The sequence below is a fragment of the Halichoerus grypus genome, chromosome 2 (genome assembly GCF_964656455.1).
Source record: "Halichoerus grypus chromosome 2, mHalGry1.hap1.1, whole genome shotgun sequence".
Lineage (NCBI taxonomy): Eukaryota > Metazoa > Chordata > Mammalia > Carnivora > Phocidae > Halichoerus > Halichoerus grypus.
Genome location: NC_135713.1, coordinates 191,696,200 through 191,710,058, shown reverse-complemented (window position 1 = coordinate 191,710,058; position 13,859 = coordinate 191,696,200). Strand labels below are relative to the sequence as shown.

General features: G+C 56.6%; 1 protein-coding gene across 2 annotated transcripts in view; it reads right to left on the bottom strand.

Moving 5' to 3' along the window:
* Nucleotides 1–187: 187 nt before the first annotated feature.
* The window catches only part of NMT1 (N-myristoyltransferase 1), a 32,420-nt gene continuing 18,748 nt past the window's right edge, over nucleotides 188–13,859 (bottom strand). The window contains exons 4-13 of one of the 2 annotated variants that reach the window (XR_013445123.1): nucleotides 12,687–12,805; nucleotides 11,647–11,738; nucleotides 10,695–10,811; nucleotides 9,739–9,909; nucleotides 8,827–8,935; nucleotides 6,222–6,392; nucleotides 5,432–5,599; nucleotides 4,274–4,411; nucleotides 2,404–3,624; nucleotides 188–1,804 (exon numbers count right to left, since the gene is read on the bottom strand). Coding sequence is in view for 1 of the 2 variants with exons in the window: in XM_036116791.2 (XP_035972684.1) it covers nucleotides 3,604–3,624; nucleotides 4,274–4,411; nucleotides 5,432–5,599; nucleotides 6,222–6,392; nucleotides 8,827–8,935; nucleotides 9,739–9,909; nucleotides 10,695–10,811; nucleotides 11,647–11,738; nucleotides 12,687–12,805 (1,106 nt within the window). In the remaining variant the exon portion in view is untranslated. Of the gene's footprint in view, nucleotides 3,625–4,273; nucleotides 4,412–5,431; nucleotides 5,600–6,221; nucleotides 6,393–8,826; nucleotides 8,936–9,738; nucleotides 9,910–10,694; nucleotides 10,812–11,646; nucleotides 11,739–12,686; nucleotides 12,806–13,859 lie in introns of both variants that reach the window. The other variant, XM_036116791.2, reaches the window with a different exon arrangement.

Sequence of the window (13,859 nt, the reverse complement as noted above, 5' to 3'; positions counted from 1 at the left end):
CTGCCCTGAAGAGAGAACCCTGCCGGAGGACAGTATTCCAAAGCTGCCCCCACGGAACGCGCACGAGCGGCTTTCCTCGCGGGGGCCCTGCTGCCCTCGGAGAGGGTGCTCCAGCCCAGGCCAGGGACCCCCCCCCCCGTCGGTGCCCCTGCCACCTGCTGACCCGAGGAACGCGAGGGCCGAGAGGTTTGGTTCAGCTGCTTCCTTTATTAGAAACAAGTGAGATGTAACCGGTGGGACTACAATGCATTTGGTACCTCCTCCCCGACCCGGGAAATGGATGCCCCTCCCATGGCCCCGAGAAAAGCCCAGACAAAAGGGAAGCTTCCCCCTCTGTTCCCAGGTTCGCACCCCTTGCCGGCAGTCAGTATCTTCGAATTTAACTAAATGGGACTGTCCCGCACAACGTCCTAGGAGATAGCCCGTCGGCAGGCCTGCCTTCACTTTGCAGTCGGGTGACACCAAAGACGACCTGCGTCTCCTCTGGTTCGGGGGCAGGCGGGCCAGGTCACAAGAAGGCTGCCGCCCGGGTGGGTAGGCACTGGCCGAGGATGTGCTCGTTCCCCTCCCCTGGCCTGACAGTCAGGTCCTTACCCTCTCCCAGATGGCAGTTTCGTGAAGCTACCCAGGCCTTTGGGCCATCCTTTCAGTTGGTTAAATGCTGGTCATCTTTGGGCAAAGAATTCAGACCACAGGGACCCCCACACCTGGGCTTCAGTGAGCCAGCGAGGAAGGGGGTCAATGGCAGTTAGATGAGAGTTGCAGGCAAGGCAAACTGGGTGTTGAGGTGGCTTGGTGTGGGCCAGCCTCCAAACCAGACATCAGCGTCTCTGAAAGCAGGCATGGGGCTGGGGGAGCCCTATGTACACCTCCACCCAGAGCTGAGGCCTCCTTTCTACCCAGCTCTCTCCCCACAAAAGATCAGAGGCCGTGGGAATGTGCCAAGGGGTCAAATGTAGAGTCAATCCAAAGGCAGGAAGTAAACGTCTGGAAACATGGAGTCCAAAAGCCCAGTGGTGCCAGCAAGGAGCACTGGTGGCAGAGGGTGAGGGCCGTGCCGGGGAGGCCCTCCAACCACGGCTGCCTGAGGCAGGTCCCAGGTGAAGAACTTGGGAGGCCCCAGGGTCATTCCCGTGTTTGGTTCACGCCAGCCACGGCTCCACCATCCTGCGGGGCTCCTTGTGGGGAGGCCCTGAACCCCGAGCAATGGTTCTCTCTGAGCTCTCTGACCTGAAGTCCTGGCAAAGGTGGAGTGAAGAACCTGCGAACTGTTTGGACAAAAAAAGAGACTCAGAGCAGGCGCCAAGCTGCCTCCTGCAGACCGGCGAGGGGGTGCTGAGGGCTGGGCAGGGTCCCCACCGTGACACAACGGCAGAGTCCAGGGAGCAGGCCACACGGTCTTGGAGGGAGACACGGGGGCCTTTCCAGGAGATCTGTTTCTTCTAGAGCAGCCACAGACTCACGGTTTCCATCCTGTGACGTGGGTCAACCGAGGCAAAGCTCACTCCCGGGGCTGTGGTGCACCCCCAATCTCAGCAACGGCTGGGCCCGTACCTGGCCCACAGCTGACCAAGCCAAGGACAGGAAGCCTTTCCAAGTTCCAGGTCCTGCCCAAGGTAGGAAAGAGTCGGGCGCTTTGTTCTTTGATATCCTCAGATGCATGCACAGGGTGAGCTGCTCTGGGAGTCTGGGGCGCTGGGTGTCCGTGAGGCTGTCAAGGCAAGCCCCTGTCTCTCGGACTCCTCCCGTCTGTGGAATGCAGTGCACATCTTGCTAAGAACAGCAGCTTCTTTGGTCTGGGTATCTTGGAGTCAAGGAGTCAAAGGTCAGCCTAGATCGCTGGGGCATGCAGTTTGCAGCACGGGGACAACGGGGACAAGGGAGGCCCCTAGCGGCCGCTGATGAGAATGCAGGACAGTGGAGTCGCGGGCTCCAGCAGCGGTCTACAGAGTCCAGCCCAAGCACAGTTTCCTCCAGCTCTGGGGACTCTGCACAATTAGCGTCTGGCAAACCCGAAGCCCGAAACTCCGCTCTGTTAGCTCTTAGCCTGCAGAGCAGGGCTTCAGTCAGTGGGAACTGGCTAAACCTGGCCTCCTGGCTAAGGCTTCCTCCCCCTGCAGGCAGCTGAAAGCGGCCGGGAAAGCCGCTCACACACACGCCCCGCTCTCCCCCCGTTTACCTTCTCCTCGAGCACAGTTCCATACAAGCCGGCACGGGGCTTTCCGACAATTCCACAGCCCAATCCTCCCCAAGCTACCTGGCTGAGCACAGCGGAGAAAGGCCTACACGGACAGCCACGGGACCTGAGGCTCCATCACTTTTGGGGGGACTGGCAGCATCGATAACCATCACCACCACCACCACAAAAATCCACAAAACATCATCAGCAAAAATCAGACTCACACCACGGCGACACGCGATCATTTCTGCCATCAAATCCAGATCAGTGTCTGGCCACGGCTCCTCGCTACCACTTGCAGGCTGCGCATCTTGGAAAGGAGCACAAGAGATGGCTAATGGATCGGAAGGCACAGGCCAGGGGCTGGCGGCTGAAGGGGTCTGGGTATCGTCCCCACGCCATCCTTGGCCAGCCACCCTAGGGCTATCAGGGTGCTGGCTCTTTGCTCTAAGCCGAGCTCAGCAGGGATTGCACTGGTACGGTCTCCACAAGGTCCCAGATGCTACAAGGTCAAAGGTCCCCTTCAAACTGCCAGTCACCCCAGGCAGTGGAAAATCAATGTCATGCGGGACTCATCCCTCTCAGGTTGGCAACAATAGCTGGCTAAAGAGCCCTTTAAAATCAGTTGGCAGGGTGACTTCCCACAGGGAGCAGGGCGAGGATGGAAGAAGGGACCCACAGATGGTCCCCACTGGCCAGTGAAAGAATGCGGAAAAGGCCTGGTCCCTGCAGGGCAGCCTGGGTAGGGTCGGCCCATCTAGGACTTCACCTGCGGTTCTGCGAGCTCTGGGCCCGCCCCAGGCTCGGCACCGGCCCTCCACTTTTCCCTGCCTTCTCAAAGCTAATCATTTCAGCCCATCCAGAAGGGGGATGGAGAAGATCCCCCACATCCTCTTTCTCCTACTCCCCCAAGAAAAGTCAATGCCTGCTTTCAGAACAAAACAATTCACTGTACCAGTATGTGTTTGTCTGCCACAGTCCCTGGATTCTAATTCTGAGGAATGACCTGGATTCAGTTTTTCATTAGAGACCGAACATCCTTGTACATTTGGAACATGAAAGATATTTAAAATATTTATATATATATAATATATATATATATACTTTTATTATTCACCCGTTAACTCCATAATATGCCAATCACGAGCTAGTTTTCAGCAGTTACATTCCCTTGATCACGGCTGCAGAAGGATGTGATTAATTGGAAAACAGGGAGACCAGAGACACGGCCGGAGGTGACATCACGCAGCCTACGCCATTGCGATACAATTGTCAAGTTCAGTGGCGGTTTGGTAAAGCCGGTTCAGTTCTGTTCCCTTTGCCAGGGATTCTCACGTTTGTGAAAATTGGACCAACAAGTGGTGGGGTTCCATTTCCTGGTTTGACTTCTCAGTGGCTTTATCCAGAATCTCACTGGCAACTGATTACTGTAACACCAGCCCAACCTAAGAGAGCCAACGGGGAGAGGCAGAGTTGAGCTGACAGTTGTCCCGAGTCTGTCCCCCTCCCCTCTCCCTCCAACTCCCCCACTTCAGAAGTCCCACAGGACTGAGTCCACACAGGGCCACTGGGCTGTGGGAGCGGGCTCACTCAACCTCTACAAGGGTCTTCCTACATCCATCAGATCCTTCAAGAAAGCAACCGCCAGCAACCTGAGCGTCACTAGTCCCAAGGCCTCTCTCCAGCTCGTCTGTCACTTACTTTGTAAATCCTGAGGATACCACAGCCTGGAGCTGCCCTCTGGAGCTGCCAGAGGAAGGGCTGATGATCACGCTGGGATGAGGGCAGGAGCCCAGCAGAGGAAACCCCTCAGATCCTTAGACTAGAACCTTCCTGGCCAAGCGCGGGCAGCTGGACTTGCAGTTCCCTGAGGTGGTCCCCAGTGCCCTGCTGAGGTGGCTCACCTCGTGGGGAAAAAAGCTGGAGACAAGCTTCCTGCTTTTGGGTGGCTCTGGGGCCTGTTCCCTCTGCCACCCTCACACCAGCTGCTGAAGGGGAATGCGGACCCTGCCACTGCTGGGGCTCAGACCCGTGGCCCCATCTCTGCCGGCAACACGAACCCCCCGACCCCAGCTGCACTGGGCACGGACGTACCTTCTCTGCTCCCATGCTGGGGCATTTCCAATTGTAAAGGTAATACTGCAGGTTGCCGTCCCCTATGCCAAACTTGAGCTTCTCCAGGAAGGTTTTGTTCTCCATGAGATCCAGTGCATTGAACACGTCGAACCCTTTCTACAGGGCAGCGGGGAGAAACAGGAACAGGTGAAGAGAGAGAAAAGCTGCCGCGCCTTCCTGCCCGTTTCTATCACATCCCAGCCCATGGCGCAGGCAGCCGGGAGAACACTCTCCCTTCGGAAGCCCCGGCTGCATCCTCGTTAGATCCAGACTCCAGCCAGCACCTGCTCTCCAGGGGTGGTTCTCGTGACTCTCGGAACGCCACCCCACCTGGCCCCTAGTGGCCCAAGTGCATCCTTGTGTCCTCAGCGTCCAGGTCACTGCTCCTATGGTTCCATGTCAGGCTCCCCAAAACACCGGTCACTGGCACGGTCTTCTCTGGAGACCAAGCCCCGAAGCACTTCCTCTGAGAAGCTGGCTCCTATCAGCGGCTCAGCAGCTGTGCTGTCCCCTCACTCCCCGACACCCCGGCTACTAGGCCTCTGCTGTGTACCCTGCGCCTTTACGGCAGCGGATACGCTGCTCTTAGACCGTGACAGACACTTCCTAAATCTCACCCAGTTGACCAGAAGCTCTCGCAGGGCACACGCTGACCTGGCCACCATCCGGCCGGCCCATGCGGCCTCGTCTCAGTTCGGGCAGGACCCACGACGAAGGGCTGACCGACGCTGACCTCTTTGGGGGTCAAAGAGGCCTGGGCCCCACCCCCCATGCCCTACAGTCAGCCGCTCCAATGACTCACCACGACAGAGACCAATCTCCCCATTCCCACGCTGGGGAAGTCGTAGGAGAACCCCTTACTCCCGGAGCAGGCCTGGCTATTCAGGCTCCTTGGCAGCGGCGCCCGTGAGAACGGAACTCACTGAAATGAACCAGGAGTTCAGTGCCTTCCCTTCACGTGGATGCTCCCTGCTCCCTCCTGGTTTCAGGCTGCTGGCTGAGAAGTGCTGGGCCCCTTCCTACGCGGAGCGGGAGGCCGAGGAGGGCCGGAAGCCTCGGCGCCCAGGCAGCTGTGCCCCCCACCGCTCCCACTGCCCCGTCCCCACGCATCTCCGGGCCCTCCGGTCTGCTCCTCACCATTTTGGCGAGAACAAGGGCGTCGCTCATGAGGTCTAGAAGAGGGGTCTGGGTGTGGACGTTGTAGAAAGAATAAGCAGCCTTTAGACTCTTGTGGGTCGGATGGTTCATGATGGTGGAGGGAAGCGTGTAAAAGCTCAGGAAGTCTGTCACCTCACCATTTGCATTCTGCAGGGGAAACAACACTAGGAGGCAATGTCGTGCACGCGCGGGGACCCTGCGGCCCGGGAGCGGCACGTTTCCTACTGCTCCCACACCGCCCTCAGCAGCTCTGCCCCCCGAGATGACTGGGTACACACCGAAACAGGGGGTGCAGGCAGGAGAGAACGCACTGGCCCAGGGCACTTGAGGACAGAGCCAGGAGGAGAATCCAGGCCGGACTGCGGGCTGACCCTGCCGAGCGCCCTCCCTGCGCCTCGTCAGGGGCTCCTTGCGGCTCACAGCCCCGCAGACTGTCGCGGACGCCTGGCCAGCGCTACCACAAGCACGGCAGCCGGGGCTCAGAGGCTCACCCGAGGAAGAGGGGCCTAGTCCTCTCTACTCCGTCCCCCCACCCCGGGGACTGCGGGTGGGGGCAGAGGCAAGAAGGGCTCACGCCAAGTCCAGAGGGTAACCTGTTAGCAAGGACAAGCTACAACTTCCTGTCTTCAGGGAGGATCGAGCAAGGAGGGTCAAGGAAGTCTAGGGGGCCAACACTGCCATCAGGCGGGTCTTCAGTCCCCGAGCCTGGGGAACCTAGCCACTGAAGGAGAATGCCTCTCAGGGGCCCAGGACACCCCTCCCCACTCACCTCCACCACGAAAGTGTCGATGATATTCTCCTGGGGGTAGAACCAGTGCTCCACCTCCTCCTGGCTCATGACTGGCGTGAGGTGAAACTGCTTCAGGTACCTGGTGAGAAGCTGGTGCACTACTGGAATGTCCTTTTTTTCCATTGGTCGCAGCCCAGCTGTCTTGGGCGTCTGGAAGGCAGACAGATGAGACGGTATCAGGTGTGCTGAACATGAGCCTCTTGACTCCCTCTCAAGTCCTGAGGGCACCGGAAACTTGACACTGTCTCCCTTCCTACCCCAACCCTGGAGGCATCCACCCAGGCCATCAAGAAAGAACCCTCAGTCATCCTTGCCAGTGGCCTCTCACTCATGGCCCCCACACGCTCAGGCGCGAGGCCTGCCTCGTCAGTATCTTTGGCCCTCTCCCCCCTAGTGAAGGCCACCCTCTCTGGCTTAGGCTATTGCTTCGATCTCTTATCCACATGGCCCAGGCCACCTTCCTAAGAAAACACAACCCAGCACGCCCCTCCCTTGCTCTAAACTCCCTAACAGGGAGCAGAAGACCTTCCACCCTCTGGACCAGTTGGCAGACAGTTCTGACTGTCCTTTATGTCCCTCTAGCCCAGCAGGTCTCAACGGGGGTGATTCTGAGTATATGACAATACTCTGAGACATTTTCGGTTGTCACAACTAGAAGGGGTGCTATCGACATCTAGCGGGTAGAAGCCAAGGAAACTACCAAACATCTTATAATGAACAAGACAGTCCCCACGACAGAATTACCCAGCCCCAAATGTTAATGGTGCCATGAGGGAGCAAAACCCTCGTGGATGTGCCGGGGTGGGCCCAGGCCCGGGCTACTCGTCGACCTGGCGAAGCCCTTCTTGGCTCCTCTCCTCCGAACCCTCGCCACCTTGTCCCACCGAGCTGTGGCCGATCTCCTATGCTGGTCTCTCTCCTCTAGACTAGGAGAGCCCTTCACAGACCAGCTCCTTCCCTAGGCATGTTGGGACCCCCAGGCCCAGCAGAGTCTACACCCGAGGCCCGCTCTGCCTGCGTGCTCAGACCCTGCCGCAGCAGTCTGCCTCCAGCCGGGCCTGCTGCTGGTTAAATTGTGAAGAAAAGCACCAAACTCCTGGGACTGCATCTTAAACCAGGATCCCACCCCACAACTGCTTTTTCTTAAGAAAGGCTTCAGTGGAATGAACCCATCTGATGCTCTGGAGTAAATCCTGGGGCTGACAGAACATCCCCAAAGGTTCAAGACACAAAGGCGGGGTCAGCCGATCTGAAAGCAGCGTGGCATTACAGTTTATATACCTCAGTCGCTGCGTGATGCAACTGCTTCCCTGTGTAGGAACTGCTTTTAGAAGAGCTGCTCCAGGACCTCAGCCACCCGAATTCCTCAGTAAGCCTGATGTCTCCGGGGAACACTTACTGACCTCATTTCTACATGGCAGCAGCTCCCACAAGGACACCTCGAATTCTGCACTGAAAGGGGCTCTCACCCACAGGCGGGGAGATCCAGAGACATTCTTCTGGGCTACGACACCGCTTTAAGAATGCTGCCTGTCTAGAACTCAGGACAAATCTGTCTTCACAACAGGAAGAGGAGACACCATCACAGCCCCCCCCAAATCTGTTTTTTGGGGCAGTATCCAACTGTCACAGTCTCTCAAAACAGGACACGGCTGACCCGGACCCAGTGCTGGACCAGCCCGATCCCAGGGTGATTAAGCCAGTCTGGTGGCTGACGAAGGCAAGCAGGCAGCCCCCTGATCAGCGGGCACCAGTAACCGCGCTGACCCTGGAAGCTCTGCGGGAGGACAAGCGACTTTCAGGTCGTTAGGATCCTGAAACCAGGCGCAAGGGGAGAATGAGGAGCAGCATTTCTTTCATTGGAAAATTAGGTAAACTGAGACCCAGAACAGAAAACCAGCTGACTCCAGGCTGCCTACTCCTTCACCAGACAAATCTGGATCGGGGGACTGGGATTAGAAATCTGGGCGCCCCGAGGCACCTGGGTGGCTCAGTCGTTAAGCGTCTCCCTTCGGCTCAGGTCATGATCCCAGGGTCCTGGGATCGAGCCCCGCATCAGGCTCCCTGCTCAGCGGGAAGCCTGCTTCTCCCTCTCCCACTCCCCCTGCTTGTGTTCCCTCTCTCGCTGTGTCTCTGTCAAATAAATAAAATCTTAAAAAAAAAAAAGAAATCTGGGCGCCCCTCACAGGCTGGAGTCACCCCTCCTTTCCCCAACCGAGGCCTGGCAGACGCTCTGTAGCTTATTTACACGGGCTCTGGGCGGTGTTGCGGCTCAGTGAGCAGGTTTATCTATTTATGCCTCGCTTGGGCTACAGTCACAAAGAATAGGTGTTCTCTGAGCTCATCACAGATGACACGGAAGCTAGCCCAGGTGCAGATGCAAGAGAACTGAGAAAGTCAAACTAAAATAAAATCCTTGCTATAGACAGCAGAGACAACAGAGACAGAAAGTCGAGGAATTAGGAAACTCTGAGTTGGGTCACTTTTCGGACCCCCGCCCTGCCCAAGCCTTGATGCGTTCCTGCCGAGGGCCCGGCTCTCAGCCTCTCCCGCCCCCGCCCATCGCGCCCGCAGCACCACTGGCCTCTGGCAGTCGGTAGAGCTTCATGGTACGCTGCATGGTCATATTTCTGCTCAGGTGGGAGAACTTCACTTCAATTAGCTTCCGTGGGTTTAGGGACCGATGCCAGTACCTGTGGGGGACACAGATGTCCTGTCCTCAGAGGATTCTGGCAAGTCCCGTGGAGAGCGAAGGCATGGAACTCTCCAGATGGCCAGCAGGTGGCGGGAGAGACCCGCCAGGCCCCATGAGCGCCAGTGCCGGTGGTGGGCTCTCCAACGGCCCCCAGTAAATGCAGGGCTGCCACAGCTCTTTCCGAATTTTCTTTCTATTTTTCTTCCCCAAATTCTAAAAGCCAAGTCCAGGAAAAGACTTGTAGTTCTCAGAATGTGTACCCTCCTCCTCCCTCCTCTACTGCATTTGCCTGGTGTTTCACTTCTGATGTTCTTGAGGCAGAGACTGTTCAATTCCTTCAAACAGCTTTCTGAGGCAGAGGCGGTCCCCTGTCACCCAGGGATCAAACATGTTCTCTTTGGCCCACAGAATATTCAAAATAAAATTGAGCCAACCACTTAAAACTCTTGGACATTTACCATCAAAACCCAGATTTGGGCTGGTCCTTAAAAACTACCACAAAACCCCAGCGGAATGACCTCCTATTTCCAAAAGGCAGGAATCAGTGGGAGCGGAGGACGGCTGACCCCTCTGGACAGGGCACCCACTCTCCAGTCTGTTCCTACAAATTCCCCCTTCACTCTTCCGTGCTCCCCCCGCCCCGGCTCCCATGGGCAGCCACCAGCCATCTCATCAGGCAGGAGAGAAGCAGGACGCTCTCGGGCATGCACCGACTGAGGGCCAGAGCTGCGACTCAGCACACGAGCTCCTTAGCGAGAGCGAGCACACCAGGACTTTGAGGGCCTCGCAAGAGATCTCTACCTGCAGGTGCCAACAGGCTTTGGTAATACCACCCCGGCAGTGTATACAGCTTGGAAAATGCCCTCCAGGTGAACTCGCCGGGTTATCTCCCGGATCAAGACCGGAGCCACCCTCTTGGAGCGCAGCTTCTTGTGGACACACAGGAAGTTGATCTCCACCATCTTCTTCTCTCTGGAGAGAAAGGAAAAACCCCCAGTACCCAGCTTTTAACAGGGAAGGTAATCCCTTCAAGACCCGGGCGCCACCGCATAGGGAGGGGGCCCTTCAGCTGAGGCTTGCGTTCTGCCGCTGCCCGCACCCAGCAGCTGGTACTTGGGGACCCCCGGGCCCGCTGCCCCAGGCAAGGAACCCACTCCTTTCAGCCAGACCCCACGTTCAAAAGTAGGTGAGACTCAAGCCAACTCCTTTATTTGGCAGCATCACCAGGATCTGCCTGGTGAACCCCCACCACCAGGATGGGGGAGTCCCACCTGTAGCTGGCAGGGTACCTCAGACTAAGTCAAGGGCTATCCTGGAAGTTCAAGGGTTCTGACTCCCACAAGAATCCCAGGCCTGTAAGCCCAGAAGACTGTGGCGGCTGGTTCTGATGTTTCCAGGGAAAATGAAGAGCAGAGCTCAGAGGCCCCACGACTGTTCGGATGTTGAGTCACACTGGCTCGGGCCCACTTATGAGGCTGCTAAAGTGCACAACCGTGTGACAGGTGTTGTAAGTGCCAACACGGGGCCCCTGTGCAGGTATACTGGCCCTCACGGTGGGCCCCGTCCAGCCCAGATCGCGAACAAGAGAACCAGCAGCAACTCTCAGCAAAGGAGACGGTTCCTGTCATGAATTTCTATTCCCAGGACCTGAGTTCCTTCCCTTCACGTTTTCTTTCGTGAAGGTATGTGCATCTTTTCTACCCTGCTCCCAGACCAAGGAGGATGGCAGCGATGTGGGGAGTGGTGCTGGTGCTTACGTGTCATAGATGTGGATGTTTGCCGGGATGGCACTGATGAACCCAACCAGTTTCCGACTTGACACCACTCGAACCCCGCAGTGCCACTGGGGGAGCCAGCCAGGTGGCCGGAGAGCCCTAGAAGAGAGACAGTAACCACTGACCAGTGCACTGGGCAGACGGCTTGCACACCATAGCCGAGTCTGTTCTCACCTCCTGCTGCTCCACCTCCCTGGAGGTTAAGAGCTAATTCTCTTTAGGGCTAAGCCCTCCCGGACACACATGGGGTCGAGCCAGAGCCCCTTCCTGCTGCTCAGCCCACCTGGCCTACTCACCCACCCAATTCAAGGCTGTCATACTGAGGACTTTGCAACCGATCAAATTTCTTTGTGCTTGCTCGCTTTCTAGCTTAAGCCAGATGACCGGCTCAGCGTCCAAGGAGTCCCATGGTTGTGAATCGATTATGGAGCCCCCGGAGCTCTGGTTTCCACCCGCCCTCTGGGCACCATCACCCCCTCTATCTGCCTGCCCAAGTCTTCCCTTTCAGGCAGTCCCTCTCCAGTTCAGCCTCATGCCTCTACATCCCTGGATACTCAACAAGCGCCAGGAGGCTGGAGGCCTCAGCCAAGCAGGGCCATTTTCAGATAACCAAGCACATTCAGGAACTGGATAGAAAATGACTCTTTTTTCTTTTGAAATCTCATCCCTCCTTCCCTTCCTACACCAAGTCACCATATAACACATGATCTCTTCTTCGTGTGATGGACTGATGCCACCAAGGCCTCCCTCACCCGGTCATTCCACCTTAAATAAGGTTTCGATTCTTAGCTCCACTGGAAACAACTTTCCTTCACATGTGGGAACTCAAAATGGACACCCTAATTTGCCATTCGAAGGCTGGTTCTTAGCAGGGATGAGAAAGTGGGCCCACCGCGCGCCCCGCCCGAGCCGCCAGGAAGGCCTCATGGCTCACCACAGCAGGAAGTCCGGGGAGTAGTCGAATCGGAACATATTGTCATCGTCCTCCACATAGTTCTCATTCAGGAGGCCGTAGAGCTCTTTCAGCTGCAGAGACACAAGCAGCTGCTTCAGAGCCACCCTGCCATGGGCGGGGCGGGGGTGGGTGGGGAGAGGCAACTCCACCTCCCTGGGGCTCTAAGCTTTCCAGAAGGACAAGGCAAACTATGAAAAACCATGTTTCATCTCATAAATCCTTTTCGCTCCAGGCATGGCAGGGACTCTTCTGGAACAAGCACCCTAGCTGTACGAGGAAACCGAGCCACCGAGAGGTAGAGCAGCTGACTTCAGTACATACGGTGGCAGAGCAAGAATGTCATCCACCCAACCAGCCGCTCCATCGTTAAGACAGGGAACAAATGAATAGATGAACAAGACAAACAAATGCACGGCAGAAAGGTATCGCCTGGGGGAGCTACAGAGCTTAACTCTCAATCTGCCTGAGAAGTCAGGTGCTATTTAATGCGGCATCTTGAGGGGCGCCTGGCTGGCTCGGTTGGTGGAGCATGTGACTCTTGATCTTGGGTTGGTAAGTTTGAGCCCCACATTGGGCGTAAGATTACTTAAAAAATAAAATCTTTTTTTTAGGATTTTATTTATTTATTTGACAGAGAGAGAGACAGCGAGAGAGGGAACACAAGCAGGGGGAGTGGGAGAGGGAGAAGCAGGCTTCCCACGGAGCAGGGAGCCCGATGCGGGGCTCGATCATGACCTGAGCTGAAGGCAGACGCTCAACGACTGAGCCACCCAGGTGCCCCAAAAAATAAAATCTTAAGAAAAAAAAAGAAATGTGGCGTCTTGGGCAGGCCTCAGAGGCAACAGATAGGGGGCCAAGGTGGGGTATGTGTGTATGTGTGTGTGTCTGCTCCAACCTGCTTGGATCAGCTCTCAAGAGAGTCCTTAAGGAAGGCCTGGGTAGCATCTGTCTCCATATGATGGCAGGGCACACTGAAAGTGGCCCCCAAACCACACTGCGGCCTGCCCAGGCCTACTCACCACACCACGGTCCCCCAGGTCCAAGGCATCCCAGGTGAAGCCCTGGGGCAGGGTATAGGGCTCCTGGCGGATGTTGTCTTTGTCAGGCTCCACAGGCCCATGGGTGTTCACCACTTCTCCTGGAAGAAGAGCATAGCTGTGAGCCTCACCCTCTGTCTTGGCGCGGGGGTGGGGTGGGGGTGGGGAAGAGGGAGGGAAGGGGCTCAGCTCAAACATCGACCACAGCAAATTCCTCCTGTCCCTAGGAGCCCTCCGTCTGAAGAACACCCTGTGCTTGGCAACTGCAGACCATCTCTCCAGCTACCCTGAGTCCCCAGCTGAGAGCCAACTCGTAGCAAAGCCTCAGAACAATCACTAAGATCCAAGGTGGTTGGTTTTTTGGAAATTCTTTTAAATCTCCCTTTGGTTACTAAATGGCAAACATTTGTCTTGACTAATTTGGCTTCCTGCCTCCCGGCTGGTATAAAAAGGACCGTCATGGTCCTGGCCCAGGCCCATCAACCTGGATGGATTTAGAAGGAGCTGCAACAAGGCTGCTTTTGTGTCAACAGCAACAACAATGTACTGGGCCCACTGCTGAACCAGATGATGGCATCGAGGCGCCAGGCTCCATCTCGGCCCGGCCAGCCTCGGCTTTCAGCAACGTGGGCCAGTTAACCGCTGCTGCCGACTTGGTTCCTCGGTGCTTACAGAGTCCTACAGGTGTCTGTAGCCTGAATCGCTGATCTACACGATGCTGCCGGCTAGTCACCCTCTGACCCAACCTCTGCCCCCTGGACAGACGCCGCTCCTCTGGGGAGCGTGCGGACAGGGCTCGGGGGCGCTCACGTGATACAGCCCCGATGCCCTCGCAGCCAAACTGGACTCGTGATACACCTGAACAAACCGATCACTTAATTGTGGCCCTTGGAATGATTCGGTTTCCACAGTTCACAGCTTGTTCACATTCACACTGGTAAGAACGCAATGTTTAGTATATTTTGAAAACAGCCTTCGAAAGGGACCCACTCAGTACACTGCTTTGATCCCAGCATCAGGCTCTGTACACACTCGGCACTCAATTCAGGCTTTTACTGACTTGCAGACCTCTGGCCCAAATACGTCATTCTAACGTGTTAAAGGCAGAGGTAACGGATCCATGGGGCTGGTGTAGTAGAAGAGACCACCTCAGGC